At 40.4% G+C, this 17,669-nt stretch overlaps 1 protein-coding gene across 4 annotated transcripts; it reads left to right on the top strand.

Annotated features, from left to right (window-relative positions):
- Positions 1-230: 230 nt before the first annotated feature.
- VDAC2 (voltage dependent anion channel 2) lies at positions 231-16,948 on the top strand. Of its 4 annotated transcripts, none has more exons than XM_026723690.2 (10): positions 231-378; positions 3,359-3,420; positions 5,514-5,585; positions 7,951-8,000; positions 9,110-9,262; positions 9,347-9,399; positions 10,324-10,551; positions 11,846-11,996; positions 14,976-15,033; positions 16,384-16,948. In XM_026723690.2, exons 2-10 carry the CDS (start codon positions 3,384-3,386, stop codon positions 16,473-16,475), a joined length of 894 nt encoding a protein of 297 aa, XP_026579475.1. In that variant the 5' UTR covers positions 231-378; positions 3,359-3,383; the 3' UTR covers positions 16,476-16,948. The 4 variants fall into 4 exon arrangements, with proteins under 4 accessions (XP_026579475.1, XP_026579477.1, XP_026579476.1 ...); XM_026723691.2 differs by having other exon boundaries at positions 278-600; XM_026723692.2 differs by lacking the exon at positions 3,359-3,420.
- The last annotated feature ends 721 nt before the right edge of the window (positions 16,949-17,669 follow it).

Genomic DNA, 17,669 nt, shown 5'->3' with positions numbered 1-17,669 from the left:
TGTCTACACCGGTGCCTGACTGAATGAGTCGGCTCCCTCCGCTCGTTTTCCGCCTTGTCTTTCCCCCCACTCCGGCGGAGCGATTTCCCTCCCCTTTTGATCAGCTCAGGAGTTCCCGGCAAGGGCGGCGAGGCCCCTCGGGCGGCGCGTAAAAAACAGGATTCAATCCGGCGCGGCTCGGGGCAGCCCACCTTTCCCCGTCGTTGGCTGTGGGAGGGAGGGAAAGGGTGGGGGGGGTCTTGGCCCGCTGGCAAGCGCGCGGCGTCTCCTTCACTTCGCCCTCCAGCGCGGCCTTCGAGTGGGAGCGGCAGCGGTGCGAGAGAGAGAGAGAGTGAGAGAGAGAAAGGCTCCCTCCTCGCCCCTTCCCTGCCCAGACAGGTAGGAGGCCGGCAAGGGTAGCCGGGCCTCGCCGTTGCCACGGCAACGGCGCGGGGAGGGTGGGGGCCCTTCTCGCGGGGCTCGTGGCATTTCGCGGCGCGGCGGTGACGACGGCGGCGGCTTTGCCCCCCCAACCCCGAAGAAGACTCTCCGGCCCCTCCTGAAAACCAGCCCTCCGGAGTGGGCCAGGCCGACCCCCTTCCCGGACTTCCACGCCCTGGGGTGGGTGGGCAGCCGGGGTGGCCCGGTCTCTGACCCCGCGGAGCAGGCCGCGCCTCACAAAGCCTCGGGGGCGGCGGCGGCGGGGGAGTGGAAGGAGAGACTCCGGGAGACCCTCCGGGGAACGAACGGGCCTGGGGGTGGAGGGCAAAGCGAGGCGGTTCCCTGGGGCGTTGCCTGGCGGGGCTGCCTCGTGGCTGCCCTCGTGGGTGGCGGAAGGAAAGGGGGACGGGGGCTCCCGCCTCTATTTCGGGTTGGGGGGCGGCAGGCAGGATCTCGGGGGGGTTGGGATATTGGGAACCTCCACCTCCATTTCCCTGCCCGGCTTGCCTGGGCTTCTTTACGAAGCTCTTCATCATTACTATTAGTGTGCCTGATGTGGATATGTATCTATCTATACGTATATGTGTATATGTGTGTGTTGTGTATATGTATCTATATATATTATGATCTTATATAATTATATATATGTGTGTGTGTGTGTATTTTATATATATATATATATATATATATATATATATATATATATATATATATATATATATATATCATATATATATACACACACACACACACACATACACACACACACCTATATACCTAAGATATATATATATATATATACACATATACGTTTTCTTAAGTTTTCGCGGGTACTTACATGTATGGTATTCAGCTTTGCCTGATGGTGGCAGATGAGATTCTGCTGAAATGTTGCTACAACTTTAAAAGCACAACTACAATGGCGTGGGAAAATATCCGAACAAAGCTGAATACCATACATACCATACATGTAAGTACCCGCGAAAACTTAAGAAAACATATATGTATGTATGTATATATATATATGTGTGTGTGTGTGTGTGCGTGTGTGTGTGTGTGTATACACACACACACACACACACATATATATATATATACACACACACATACATACATACATACATACATACATATATATATGTTTTCTTAAGTTTTCATGTACTTACATGTATGTTATTCAGCTTTGTTCGGGTATTTTCCCACGTCATTATAGTTGTGCTTTTAAAGTTGTAGCAATGTTTCAGCAGAATCTCATCTGCTATCATCAGGCTTGTGATGATGGCCTGATGATGGCAGATAAGATTCTGCCGAAACTTTGCTACAACTTTAAAAGCACAACTATAATGACACGGGAGAATACCTGAACAAAGCTGAATACCATGTATGTGTGTGTGTGTATAGTAACAGATAATTTTATACACGCACATAAATATATTGTAATATATAATTTATTTAGAAAATTTGACATTGCTACCCTGCTGGCGCATGGCTACTCAATGCAGCCTACAAAGATCTAAAAAACCCAACATGAAAGCAAAAGGAAAAACAAAGAATAAAAAAGGGGAAAAAAATAATAAAACCTCCATCCCTGATGACAATGCACATTTGTACTAACCATTTAATGAGGGACTCCATCCTGCTCCCTTATCAGTTATCTATTGGTTATTATCTGTTACGTTTGATACCGTGTTTCTCATATAATAAGGCCGGGTCTTATTTTTTTTTGAGCCCCGAAAAAATGGCTAGGTTGTCTTTTCGGGGGTGACTTAATTCCCGCCCCCGCTTGCATCTTCAGGCGGGTGGGCGGCGGCGGCTTGGATGTTGACCTCGGCATTGGTGGGGCACTGTGTATCGGGGTCAACACAGGCAGCACCATATCCAGGTGTGCAACAAGAGTACTTCCTAATGGCAAGCCCCCCCCCCCACCATTTCCTCCCCCATTTCGCATGTTTTAATATAGGCCTTAATTTGGGGGGAGGGGCTTAATTTCATTTCATGCCTATAAAACATGCTGGGACTTCCTATTGGGGGAGGCCGTATTGTTGGAGAAACAGGGTATATTATTTTAAGGGTTGCCAGCCAAGAAGTTGGGGGGTGTCTCCCTGTCCCCTTTTTTGTGGCTCATTTCGGCCTGGGAGGAGCTGAGTCCCCCCCCCCTCCATTTTCCACCAGGTGGGCATTGGCCAGGGAGGAGGGTGGAATGGGAAGCTGCCTGCAAGATGGCTATGGGGAGGGCTCTGCCCCATGCCCTTTAACCTGCCGCTAAGGCAGCCCAGCGCTTGGATTGATTGATTGAGATATATGTGTATGTATATATACACGTGTATATGATTGAGGTGTGTGTGAGAGAGAGACAAAATATAAGAAAGGTAGTCCTCGACTTGTGACTGTAGTTGAGCCCAGGATTTCTGTGGCTAGGCGAGACATTTCTTAAGTGAAATTTACCGCCTTTCTTTGTGGCTAAGCGAATCATTGCAGTTGAGAAGCTTAGTAACGCAGTTGGTAAGTGAATCTGGCTTCCCTCCAAAAGGCGCAAAAGGGGATCCCATGACCTTGGGACACGGCAAGGGTCATAAAGTAACCAATTGCCAAGCGCCTGAATTTTGATCACGTGGCCATCGGGATGCCACAAAAGCAGGCGTGAAAAATGGTCATAAGTCACTTTTTTCAGTGCTGTTGGAACTTTGAACAGCCACTAAGTGAACTGTGGTAAGTCAAGGACTACCTGGATATACATGAAGCTAAGACAGCCTCTTTGTTTCTGCACAGGGCTGAGGCAGGTTCCCAGACAAAAGGGTGCTTAGTTTATAAAGAGTTACACAAATATTAAAAAATTGTGACAATGAATTTTTTTTTAAGCAATGCAACTGTTGAAATGATCTGTTAAGAGTCACTAACCTTAACTTTGATGTAATCTTCCCCCTTCCCCATTTTGTAGATACTGTAAATTGGACTAAATAGCTATGAATTATAATCCACCATGTCAGCGCCCACCAAGACGTAAGTAGGGAAAGACTTATTGGAAGGATCTTGAAGTAACCATTTTAACTATTTTATAAGCTATACTGAGGTTTGGAGGGAAGGCTAACTGATATCTAATAGAGGGATAATTCTTAGTTTAATTTAGTTATTCAAAACAAATCTAGACCCATCTTAACTGAGTACTTAAAGGAATTTCCTGTAATGTCTGTTCCTCAATATGATCTATCTTATTTAAAGTTGTAGATACTTGCAAACTTTTCTAACAGTTCTTTATGAGCACTTTATGATGAGGTGAAGCTTCAGGGAAAGGTGGAACATAATTATGCAATTTAACTAATTTAAGTTTTAATTACATTTCCTAGCCTTTGGTCTCAGATTTGAGGTTTCTGAATTGATTTTCTCTTAATTTGCTGGTTCTAGAAGTAATACCTACTCAAAATAGGGAAGTACAGCTGCTTCTCTAATTCCTTTGTAATTATTTAATTGGGCAGATTGTGCTTTTTGCTTGTAACTATCCATTTTTATAAACCAGTGAATAATTCTGAAACTGGAAACAGTTCAGAATGGTGATAGAAAGGCAAAGAGAAAGAAAGTGCCTTTTCATTTGTGACTGGAAGGTGCTGCTCAGGAGTTACTCTTAAGGTTATTGAACCCATTATTTAGCCTCTCTTATCTCCTAAGAATAAAAGTAATAAAATGAAAATGCATTCCATTTAAATGTGGAAATAGAACCAATATTTTTATAGTACTTGCTAGAAAATATAAATACTGCTAGGTGGATATATAGGTTGAAGTTTTAATGTCACAAATAATTTTTTTGTGGGGCTATATGTTGGTTTAGAAAAAGTTAAAAAGTGGTTTGGAGAATGCAGGAACATAAATATTATACCTGTCTGTCATTCATTAAAACGTGTGGGTTTTTTGGGATTGCATGGCTGCTTTCCACAATTATATCATTCTTGAAGAAGATATGGCTACTTTAAAAGTTGTGGGCAGGCGCTATATTCCCAGTCCAGTGTGTTCCAAAGCACTTTTGCAATTGAAACTGAAAGTCTTTTAATTCTAGTTGGTTTTAGGTCCTTGGAACTGGAGGACATTTCTTTTAAAACTATTTTATGTCCTTGGAGTTTGGAGGATGATGTTCTAAACTTGTATCAGTGGCATCCTTGATGCTCTCTCGCCATAGTTGATTGCTTAAGCGTTTCATTACCCAAGTAGGGAACATCATCAGTGCTAGCTCTCACTGATGACGTTACCTAGTTGGGTGATGAAATGCCCCAAGAAATCAACCAAGCTGAGAGAACATTAAAGACCTCAAAGTTCAACCCTGAGCTACAGATATTTTCTTCTATTTTGAATTGTGCATCAGTCAAAACAATAATTAAACTTTAAAAAACTCCTTGTGGAATGGAAAATTTGCTGATTTGTGTGTAATCTTATTCGTTGCTCAGTAGAAAATGATTGGTTTGATTTTAAGTTATTGTGCTTAAAAATAAATGATGTGTATAAAATCAAGTGGGGAAGTAATGTTTTAATATCTGCATCTTAGGATTTGAAGAACAGATGTGTACTTAAAATATGCACATCCTAAATATAACATTGGACTTGTGTTGCGAGTTTGATAACATTGCAGCTAATTTCTTGGTCCGTGATTTGAATGTTGTTTATTGCTTCTCTGTATAGTTCAGATTCATGAGTGAATAAGCAGATTACTGACTATACAAACTTTATAAGTCAAGAGGATATTGGATTTCACTGGCATGTGGATAAATCTGCATTTGTTAGCAAGAACTAGAAAAAGCTTCAGCCAACTAAACATGCAAGTTGAAAAAAATGCCCAAACATGTTGGTCTGGAAAAGTATGGCTCGATTATCCAGGATGTGGGTCTGAACATCTTAATTTGTAGTTCCTAGTAGTGAAAAATAGAGGATGCTGGATTATTAACAAGGCCGTTTTGCTGCATCTGAAACCAATTTTCTTCTTAAAAATATGTAGACTAATGTTTGTGAATTGGCATACAAGTAATTGTCCTGCCCATTCTCTCTCTCTCTCTCTCTCTCTCTTTTTTTTTTTTTGCAGTACTAACCTATTCATTTCTTTGTTTCCATAGCGCCAATGGCTATTCCACCAGCCTATGCGGACCTTGGCAAGTCTGCTCGGGACATCTTCAACAAAGGATTCGGTATGCATATTTGTTTATGAAAAATATTTGAATAGAGAATTGTCTTGGCCATAACATAGTATTGTTTTTATGCTGTTGTTGCCAGTAAACCTTAATCCATATTACTCGGTTCTTTTTTTTCCTGTAGTTACTAGTGATTTTTCATAACTGATGTGCTCCAGATGTTTTGGATAAAGATGGTTTTTTTTGCCTTTTTACTTCAAAATAAGATTTGCCATTCCTAGAATAGTAAAGTTCTATGCAGGATCGGAAGAAAATAGAAATTATTTTGATTGTCATAGTCAACCAATGGAGATGTAGTAAACCCAATATCGTAGCGATTTAGTGTTCTGAAAAAAACTGTACCAGCCTGACAATTTTATTGAAGTGATTTGTAGAGTTTTGCCATGGTCCAGGGAAAAACGACATATTGGAGTTTTATGGTACATTCCTTCCTGAAAAGATTTTGCATACACCAGCAATTATTAGTGCTTTAGAGTTTCACACATAGCTGATGTCGGGAACCCAAAGGCCCAGACTATCAGTAACTCCTAGAGCCTGCTTGGATCCCTTTTACTAGAAATAGATATCATGGGTCCTCCCTGCTTGAAGGCATAAACAGATAAAAATGAATGTAAACACTGCAATGGGCTAGCATTTTGAAGTTAATAAAATAAAAAGTTATCCAAAGAGTGTCCAAACTCAGGAAATATATCTATATCTATCTATCTAATCTATCATCTATCTATCTATCTATCTATCTATCTATCTAATCTATCTAATCTATCTATCTATCTATCTTATCTATCTATCATCTATGTCAACCCACTGTGGCCACCAGCTTCCTCAAAATATTAAGTATAGCCTTTGGCCACTAATAGGTTGCCTCTTCCCCCTGAAAAAGGATACAGGTTATTTGTGTAGCACAGAGTTCCCCAACCTTCCCAGCCTTGCAGTCTGGTGGGAGTGGGGTGGGGTGTAGGGGATTGTTCCACGCGAGGGATGCAAGCACACGTGCAGCTCCATTTGCACGAGCAGCGTGCACACGCGCCTGTCACTCCCACACATGGAGCATGCAAGCACGCACACTCACCCACTGTTTCCACGGCTTGGTTGCAAACCACTCACGGCCCACTCGTGGGCGGCAGCCCAGAGGCTGGGAGCTCCTGGTGCAGCAGAGTGATAGTTCTGGGCCCAAATTAGATGCCTTTTGTGTTGACTGGAGGAGGAGAGGGGTGGTGAGAGCCTGTACTACGAAAAGGAAGTAGTCAAAGTGGCATCAGGTTTTCTTGGCACTTGTAATGTGTGAGGAAGATGCCAGTTATCTGATTACAGGAAAGAATAGCGTTTGAGATCTGAATCCTGTTTGACAGAAGATCGAACTTGAATTTTTCAGTTCATTGCACTCTACAGCCGCTTTCTGTCACACTGACTTACAAATAAGAAGTCAACCTGATTTATTTGCCTGAATATGACGTAAGTAATACACAGAGAGTGGGAAACTGATCTGTTTCTCTTACAAATTTGGTATTGAGATTCTTACTGTTTAAAGATCTCTGTGAACTACAGGTTTAGCCTGACAGGAGAGAGGAAGATTAAGAAATCTCTAAATCTCCACTGAGCCCTAGAGGAACTTTTTTGTGGGGTAGAGCTTATATACATCTGTTGTCAAATGGAAGTGTTTTTAAAGAGGCAATACGGAGACAGTTTTCTTCACTGTGCCATTAAAAGCATTTGCACCTGCATGTTAGCAGGCCTATACAGGGTAGCTGTCAGCAGGTAGGGAAAAATTAAGTGATCTAATTCCCATGAAAACTTTCCTCAGTGTTTGCCAGGATCCCGACTTCATCTGTTTTGCTTTAAAATTAATTTAAAATATATAAATGGAAAGGTGCATGGTGCCAATATACAGTATACGTTATATACATACATTGTGGAGGCATGCTTAAAATGTATATAATTGTGGGTGTGCTACCTAATTTTAAAAAAGACAACTTTAAGCTATAATAATAGGGAGTGTATTATAGTGCATCAAGTTCCTTGTAAATTAGTTTGTGCCTAACCACAACTTCTGCAGCCATTTTACAAGTGTCAATGATAACACTCAAAACTCTAGATGTGTCTGCTGGTTCAAAATGAAATAGCAGTTAAATGCTTATTCCCTCAAGCTGCATTGAAAGGAGTTTTGGAGTTGAAAAGAAAATAGGATATCGAGTATCTTAAATCTTCTGTTTTGTCTGTTGGTTAGAATGTGTGTGCTTGTGTTTCTGTGTACAGTTCTAAAGTCAGAGGTTCATTACAATGGCACTATTTTGAAACTTAATACTTGGCTATGGTATTAATTATTTGAAAGATGGTGTATTAACTTCAGTTTTATTTTGTCAAGGTTTTGGCCTGGTGAAATTGGATGTGAAAACTAAATCCACAAGTGGAGTGGTAAGTACTTAAGTGTAATAGTAATAATGGCTAGACTGTAAGCCAATTTATCTTTTATGTTGAAAGGGGATACTTGAACCCTAGGCAGAAGTATTTAAACAGGAGAAGCAGTTTTCAAGAAACCTCTAGGAATACAAGTGACTAACCATGGTTCCCAAGGGTATTCTGTTGCTTCCCCCCCAAAAATTTTTCCTTTAGAGTGAGACAGTCCAGGTAGATGGAAGTGAAAGAGAAAGATAATGATACTTGATACTTGTCATGTCAGAAAGTGTGCTCTGGGTCCATTTCTTTTCCTCCTTTGTGGATCTCATCTCATTCTTTCCTGGTCGGCACTAATCTTAGTTGAACATTGTCCTAATAGGGAAAATTAAAGCAAGTCAGAAATTGAAATAACATTCACAAATCTGGAGGATGAGCTGTATTGTTGGATTGCAGTTAGAGCAATCCAGTAATAGATTATGGAACATTTTTCGTACTTTCCAATTAATGGTTGGGAGAGAATCTTAATTTAAGCCAGGATGTTTATTGTTACTGAGTTTTTACTATTATAAATCTTAACTTGGGCCCCATGTAATTGAGCTTCTGTACAATGATTATACTTTTTATAAGAATGAGCTTTCACAAGCTTCAGGCCTGCATGCTGCCTATGTCCTCAGAAACTTCTGATATTTGTCCACGGTTCTGTTGGAAGAAATAAATTGCATTGTATTACATATACATACCGGAAATTACCATTGTTTGAAAAAGTAGGAAAAAATATATCACATTTTATTTCAAACATAAACCAGAGAGTACCATTGCTTAAAAATGTAGCAGGGAGGTATGATCCTGAGGATTTTACTTAGCTCATTCTTGGCCTGCTAAACTCTGGTTTAGAGTAATGACTCCTTGGTCCCATCCTGGCTATTTTCCGCTCTGCATTTGACAGGAGTATTTGAGATTTTTATAGAGTGCACCGGTGACCTTTTAACATAAATGAGTATAGAGTACCCGAATCTTCCAAATAGGTTACTATAAATTGGAATAAAAGATGCTGAAATAAAATGAAATTGAATCGAACTATTGGTAAAATATGTCTCCTTTTTCCTTTATGTCTCTTGCTTTGCTAGGAATTTGCAACAGCTGGTTCATCAAACACAGATACAGGGAAAGTGAATGGAAGCTTGGAGACCAAATACAAGTGGGCTGAATATGGTGTGACTTTCACAGAAAAATGGAACACAGACAATACTCTGGGAACAGAAATGGCAATCGAAGACCAGGTAAGTTGTGTTTAAAGATTTCAGGAGAAATTACAGAGAAAATGCAGGTAGTTCCTAGCTAACTTTTTCTCTCTCCTAAACTAGATTGCCAAAGGTTTGAAGTTAACATTTGATACAACTTTCTCGCCAAACACTGGGTGAGTGTTCTCTGTTTATCTTGTCTTGACACATTTCAGGTAGGAGACTCCAATGTGAGAAAAGAATTGAAATTTGAAAAGGATGCTAGTGGCTTCTTATTTATGATGTTCGCACAATGTATGGCTATTTGGCTTAGCGCCTGTTTTCTGAGGAAGAAACAGAATTTATGTCAAAACTAGTTGATGCAAGACAGTGGTGCTTTATAAATCATGCATAATTGACATTGTTAACTCATGAAAATTTCTACTTCCAGTTGAAATATCCAGTTTCCTTTCTCTAAAAGTTTGGGGTCCCCAAATTTGGCAACGTTTAAGACTTGTGGACTTCAAGACTTGTGGACTTTAAGACTTGTGGAAGTCCACAAGTCTTAAAGTTGCCAAGTTTGGAGATCTCCGCTCTAAAAGGATATATGTAGTGGTGCATTTTCTTGGCTTAAAAGAAAAGGGAAAGAAGCCTGTCTGAACTGCTTTGATTTCTACATTTTGGGTTGATATGAAGGATCACTTCTTATATTCACATTTTGTGTTTTGCTTTTAGTACTGCCTGGCTTATGAAGAGAGAAAAATGGTGCATATTTATTTTTATATTATATAAACGATGTGCAATTTTGTCTAGTTTGTTCGTAGAATCACTGGATTGACCCAGCTTGATCAATTGCTTGTGACAACTGGATGGAGCTCTCTTCAGTTTTAATTTCTTCCTGTGGACATAGCAAGGTTTTGGCACTGAGTAAACATTTTTTCCTCCTCCTTGTCCCTTAAGGACATTGACGCCATTGCTTTTTTTGATGTCAGTTCTGCCTTATTTGTCCACAATTCAGAAGAGCTCTAACTGGCCTTTTCTTATTTCTCTGCTAAAGATGAGAAGTGGATTTTGTGCATGAGACGGGAAAATAAATCTTACTGTAGAATTTGTCTTTGCAGAAAGAAAAGTGGCAAAATCAAATCTGCTTATAAGCGTGAATGCATAAACCTTGGGTGTGACGTTGACTTCGATTTTGCTGGACCGGCCATCCATGGTTCCGTTGTCTTGGGTTACGAGGGCTGGCTCGCTGGTTACCAGATGACTTTTGATAGTGCCAAATCCAAGTTGACAAGAAATAACTTCTCTGTGGGTTACAAGACCGGAGACTTCCAATTGCATACCAATGTGTAAGTTTAAACCATATAGCTATTCACAAAGATAGCCAGAAAATTAAACCTCTCTCTCTTGGGGAAGTAAAGTCAGTTTGCTGGAGCTGATGTCCTTGAATATTGTGTGGGGACTAATTGCTGAATACTTAATTATTAGAAAGGGTGATCAGCAGTACAATTAGTAAATTAAAGTGAATTAAGTCACATGTTCTGTTCTCGTGTTAGCCAGAAATATACAGAAGCTGGTTTCAGTCAGAGGAGCTAAATAAAGCGTGAGAAATCCTGATGTGTGATTTGTTTTTGCAAGGGATCTTTAACTTTTAACCTCAAACTGAAGCTTTATTATGGAACAGTCTGGATTTTTAAAAGAGAAGTGACACACATTTTTAAGAAATTGGAATATGAATTGTAGTTGGAGCTTTAACTCTATTAAGGTAGCAAACTCCCCTTTTTCCATGTCGTAGTAAACAAACCTTGAAATAAACTAAAATGGTTATTTTGCTTTTATGAGTGTGAGGGCCTAAAGGAAGTAAGCAAGAAGTAAGTATATTGCAACATATCCTTATGATGCTAGAATTCTTCATATTTTTATGAAAATAAAATGGACCCAATTTTATAAGTTTGTTCATTTGATAGATACATTTATACACTGCATAGAAACCCCTGTTTCTATGAATAGTTGAAGCCTTTATATTTGGGCAAGTAAACATGGACACTGCAACTTCAGTTACTTTGATAGAGCAAAGTGTTCCTCTAGAAAATAAGGGTATTTTACCTTAAAAAAAGGCTGACTTAACAGGTTGACTCATAACCTCCTGTACAAGGAAGGTATTGTTACAATTTCTATATCTCTTTGGGCTCGACTACCAATGATTATGCATTTTATGGATTTGTACATATTTGGACAAGTCTATGGACATAGTCATGAGATATTTGTAGAGCTCTTTCCTCTCTGTCCTTCAAAAAGACTCTTCTTTTTCCTGTTTTACATATGTGTAGACTATAGAAAATACTTCTATCCTGTTTGCATTTGTTTCTGTGGGCACAGTTATTTTGCTGCTTTCAGTTTTTCTGATAAAACCTGGCAAATCTATTTGACACAAATCTGTGTAGACTTTTTGGGAAACTAGCATTACTGCACTAATATTCCAAAACAGTCTTTATAAAATGTGCTTAGGAAAGATTTTGCCAATATTTTTTTTTTTAAGCTGACATGTTATAGTGGGGGAAATTGTGGTAAATTGCAGGAACTCTTTCATTTGAATTTGTTTTGTTTAATCCTGTATCTTTTTGTGGCCAACATATTTTTCAGCAATGATGGGTCAGAATTTGGTGGCTCCATTTATCAGAAGGTCAGTGAGAACCTTGAAACCGCCATAAATCTTAACTGGGTATCTGGCACCAATAGCACTCGTTTTGGAATTGCAGCAAAATACCAGCTGGATCCCACTGCATCCATTTCTGTAAGTAAACACATTACAGTCCCAGTGCTAAATTCCTCTTTAAAGGAATCCCTCATGTCAACCCTGACCTACAAATGTTCCCCTTTATTGACTCCTCTTTAATTCACACTGAAAAGATCCCAGTCTGATGTGAAGCAGCCAGTACGCCTTTCTCATCCAAGGTTTGTGCTTGATTTTGTGTAATTCCCAAGCTTGCTTTATAAGTTTTAGAAACTTGAATATAAAGTCTTAAGAGGCCAATCTGTCTGCTCTGGGTGATTTGGGATTATTTTGTAAAACAAAGTTCCTTGTTTCATTCCCTTATCCCTGCTGCGAACCCGCTGAGTAACATTTGTCATGTGGAAATAACATGAATTTATCTAAAATTATAATAAGCAATGTTCAATGTTCACATGAATGTTCAAGGCACTTGGGCAGCTTTCTAACATTTGGTAAATCTCAGTCACCAATAAAAGTGGCATCTAAAAGTTAAGCGGGGCCCTTGGTGCTGAGTTTGGTTATGTGTTTCATGCCTATAGTAGCTAACATCAGGGTTATTAGTGAGTGTGGGGTTTGCTCCTTGTTCATATACAATAGCTTGGATCCTGTCAGTGAGTGCTGATGATTGTGGCATTTTCTGCTTGATTGTCTGGCATAAATCCCTATTTATGTGATTGTAGGCTGCTGGAAAGGATGTGTTCTGATGGCTTTTTGTTCTTAGCTTTTTATTTGTGTTTTTTTTATGTTGTATATATACATGGTTTATCTCTATGTATCGTATTAATGCCTGATTAAATTAATGGTTAAAGTATCAGGTGTTTGGCAGCATTGAATTGACATTTCCTGAAATGTGGACTCGCTTTATGCCATTATCCTTTGAGTTTATATAAATTAAACATACCTGATTGCCATTGTAAATTCAAGAGTAAGAAACCATGTGACACTTTTCTATCCAAGCAATAGAAAAGCGCCTTTTTTACGTCTGCATTTCCCAATTGCTTTGCCAATAATTTTCTCCTGTTTCACATAGGAGTCAGGCATTTGGGGGCAGCCATGATTAGCCATCAAAAACCTATGGCTTGCTTATCCTGACTCTGTGAAGCATTGTAAAACTGCAGCTTGTCACTGTTTCCAAACCAGATCTTGGCTGTCTGCTCAGTATCTGAAATTAGAGAAGAGTATTCAACTTAGGTAGCCGGGCTGGTAGGAATCTGCCCTGGGTAAGTGCTGTTCAGTCATCTGTTGAGCACTTAACTCGAGGCGAATACCATTCCCCTTTCCCTTTACAGAGAAGGAGGGACGCCGGTTTTTCTGGCAGTCCATGGTATCTGCTTTTCTCTTATGACTTGGAGCCCAAAAGAAGAAGCAGAGGTGGTTGTACGTACAGCTAAATCAGAGCTAAGATTGTGGCCAGGAGAGGATCTGGGATTTACAGTTTCCGTCTGCAGTTCAGGTGTTGGGACGAATGTCAAGGTCACTTTATACACGACAGAGTAAGGGTGTCAAACTCAAGGCCCGGGCGCTGGATCTGGCCAGCGGAGTGCTTAGATCAGGCCCGTGGGGCTGCCCTGGAAACAGCAAAAATCCAGCCCGTGGCGCCTCTGCCAGAGAAAACGGAGCTTGGGAGGGCTGGATGTGGCTCTCCGAAGCTCCGTTTTCACTGGCAGAGGGTTGCAGGAGGTCATCGCAGCTGGAAACAGAGCTTGGGACCCGTTTTCTCTGGCAGAGCATTCGGGCCACCAGAGGCACCCCCAACACGGGGGACGTTGAGCTGGCCACACCCACCCTGGCCATGCCCACTGGGCCCCCCAAGGCCCCCTGATGCAGCCCTCAGTGAAATGGAGTTTTGACACCCCTGCTATAGAGTTTGGCTGTCTTGCTCCATTGGCTCAGGTTACATACAGACAAGGTTGGAGAGTTTTTTTTCCTGAATTTAGAACAACATCCCTTGAACTTTTCTTGTGACAAATGGGGTTATTTCCATCTACATTGTTTCAAAGAGCCATTGTGTGATTGGCTGCTTCTTCCTTTTAATTTGTGTGCTGTTAAACAGCAAACATAAACCACAGCCCCTCCTGCCATTAGCAGCTTAAGGAAAGGTAGAGTTAAGGACACAAGCAGAGGTTTGAACTCTACAAGAAAAGTTATGCTGTGTGTTGAAGTGGAACCACCTGCTCCTATTTTGTGCTTGGTTCAGCTCTCTTTCTCTGCAGGTATATGTTGCAGAAGAGGTGTTTGTTGCTTACATTAGTTTGCTTGGCGTATTCTGAGACTTTATAATTAAAAAACTGTGGCTAATTTTTAGATTGTATCATTTGCAGTGGAGTAACAGCTGCGTAAAATAAGAGTTTGAGGGATGGAATAGTTTTGCCCGTTTGGAGCAAAATATCATAAAAAACTTCCTGTTTTGGGAAATTTGCTTTGGAAAACTATTAAACCATTCCCATAACCACAGGATAAGCATGGGCCAGAGGAAAAGCAGAAATTTCCACCCTGGGAATTCTATCCTGGAAACTTTGAGTGTTTGTGGCTTGCTGGTCAGCCTGCTTGAGGACTTTTCATGAGTGTCTTTGGTGACTTAACTTACTATAAATAAGGGAAGGCTCATGCTTCAACCCAGTAGGAACTGTCCCATTTATAAAGACACCCTGAGTCATGCCACTCCCCTGAAGAACAAAGATATCCATAGAAATGAATGGGAACCTGAGAATATACATCCTAGAATAGGTTTTGGCTCAATCTAGATTATATTATTAACTAAGCCCAAGAATAACACTGGCTGGAATTGATACCGAATGGTATTTAACTGGCTCAAAGTTTATGAGATGTAAATACCCAGATCTTCATTCATGTATATCTAAAACAAGCAAATATGGGTGAAGTTATATGTGTGTCTTGCAGATATGGTAAATTTCAATCTTTGTACTGGGTTCTGTAGGTTACTTTACGCATGAGAGAATTGAAAGAAGGATGTTACTTTGCTTGTCATTTGTTTTGCAGACAAAAGTGAACAACTCTAGTCTAATTGGAATTGGCTACACCCAGTCCCTGAGGCCAGGTAAATATTTGCTAAAATATGAGACTTGCACTTTTCACTGTGACGGTTTTAATTTCTGTGTTTGAGAAGCTCTGACAAACTGGATGTAGATGTTAACCAAACTTGAGGCGAAATAGATGTTAACTTACAAATAGGTTTAATATATTTCTTGTATATAAAGACAACAAATACCCATCTATCTGTTTGAAGGGTCTCCTTGTATTTGTATTTTATTACCAGAAAATGTGCAATCGTTGTGTGAAGACACAGCTGAGTGGGTATTTGTTCTTCTACTAGGACTTTTTTGCTTTCTATTATATATGTCCTTATATGTTTATACCTAAAACAGTTAAGAAAAATGGTCGTATATTGCTACCCAGGTTTTGCTATCTGAGTTGATTACCAGAAATTGTGCAGCAGAAAATTATTTACAGCTCTAGTTTGTTATATCTCTGTGCAAGTTGCCCTGCAGGAGATCCCACAGTTGTAAAGGCAGGAATGCCCTTCCTCTGTTAGAGAATCTTGCTTTTTGTAGAAAACAAAATCTTTTGCTCAATGCTTTGTTTCCTCTTGACTTGAGGCGAGGGGGGATCTGCTTTGTGCCAGGCCCCAGAGCACCAAAAACGGGGTAAATATTGGCAAGAGTATTTATGTCTGTGAAAGAGGCCAAAGAAAACATTGCAAACATTTCTGCCTTTTCAAGAATTCATATTTCGTATTCTCATTTCTAAGCAGCTCACCCTCCCTCATAGAGATCAATTAAATACCATTGCTTCAGAGTTTTTCCAAATTTCTACATTTCTAACAAATGATCCATAAAACATTTAGACTTTGAAGTGCTCCAATTCATGCTCAGAAATTTGTAAAACAACTGTATAGAGCCCATTGTTTTTGGCCCCTTCTCCTCTTCCTCCCTCTTTTTTTTGGGGGGGGGTGGGGTAGGGGTTGTATGGTTTATAGAAGCCAGCACTAAATTTCCTAAATATTTTGGTCACACAGTCCGGATACCTCCTTCAACGAATGGAGGTCATAATTCTTTGGGGTAAGCTGCCAGGTTTCTCAGTAGCATGTTGTAAATAAATACGTTGGCAAGAGAATATCTTATTGATAACTGAAGAGCTGGCATTCTTTCAAACTGTCCCTTTGTATCCTCAAAGCGATGCTAAGTTTTTTGTTTTTCCTCTCTCTCTCTCTCGGGACGCCCCTTGAATGAATGACAGGAGCTTCCAGGTTGATGCAAGGCATGGAAAAAAGGAGAAGAGCCAAGAGAGGGGAGGCTATAGAAAAGAGGGAAGGGGAGGGAGTAGACTCGACAGGTTTGGGCAACGGTAAACGTGATGGAACCTGCTTCTCATTGTGCTTCCTCTGCAGGTGTGAAGCTCACGCTGTCTGCCCTGGTGGATGGAAAGAACATCAATGCCGGCGGACACAAACTTGGTCTTGGTCTGGAATTGGAGGCTTAAAGGCGTGAAGGAAACTGCTGCAGAAAGTGGGATAGCGGAAGAATATGGCCTTAAAAATGTAATTCCAGTATGACTTGGAGGGGTTTTTTTCCCTCCTCAAGTGGGATGCCCTAGAACAAGAGCTGTATTAAGAATATTTAGGCAGTTCCTTGTTAGCTGGTTTTTAGTTAAATTGGTTCTCTATCTAGTTCTCAATTCTGCATTAGTGCAGTAACTACATAATACATTATTTAAATGTATTTAACTGTTGGATGCGGTACCCACAAATAATGAAATAGACTTTATGAAACCTGTACACATGTGTGCATGTTATGTTTCTTTTAACACATGGTAGCCCATTGAAATAACAAAATGGATCAATGGATGTTCTGAAAAGCGAGGCCAGCAATTTTGTTTAAAATCACCTTAAATTAGAATGACTTTTGGTATCCCAAGGCAATTCAGAATTATGAATAAACAAATACACACACATGCTCCTGCCTCCAGATATGTTAAGTTATTGAAATGTAAAGCTGAACACCCCCCCTCCCCCCTTGTAAGATTTACTTGCAAAGCTGCCTGTTATTCTCAGCACACCTTAGCTTTTCAGTATTCAGATATTTCTGTTAAGAAGTGCCGTTTGCTTAAGTTGTTCACACTCACTCTGGGGACTGTCTTGTTTGGGCGTTGACAACGCTACTGTAGGCTTTCGAAGCAGGTGGTCTTGGATGTAGATTAGGTGTGCACAAGAATTCAACAGAGTTCATGTACGCAACAAGGGATGGTAAAGTTCACTCTGCTGAAGGTAGTATTTTTTTAAATAACCATAAAATAACTTATTTCTGCGTGGTGGCTAGAGGTTCACATGAATTATCTAACTTGATAGCCCGTGAGACTTCCCAACTGCGTATTAAAGCCATGAAGCCAAGCGTGACTTTTAAGCAATGAGTTTGTGGCAAGGGGAAGATCTGATAGGTTGGTTGTTCTTTTAGCCGTTGCATTAACCCACGGCTACAGACTGTGAACTCCATCCCTGAATTGATCATGGGTATGAATGACTTACCTTGTCCAGAAGTGACCAGGTCTTTTCAAGCCTTGATGACTAGTGGTTTTTTTCCCCCCCTCTAATTGTGGACAGCTGTAGCTCAGTACTAAGTACTGATCTAATGTGAGTTTATCTCCCAAATTTTTATTAACCAGGGTTGAAACCAGGAA

This window comes from Pseudonaja textilis, chromosome 4 (genome assembly GCF_049901715.1).
Source record: "Pseudonaja textilis isolate UNSWEBS1 chromosome 4, rPseTex1.2, whole genome shotgun sequence".
Classification (NCBI taxonomy): domain Eukaryota; kingdom Metazoa; phylum Chordata; class Lepidosauria; order Squamata; family Elapidae; genus Pseudonaja; species Pseudonaja textilis.
Note: the sequence above shows the minus strand (reverse complement) of the source record. Positions and strands in the feature narration are given on the sequence as shown.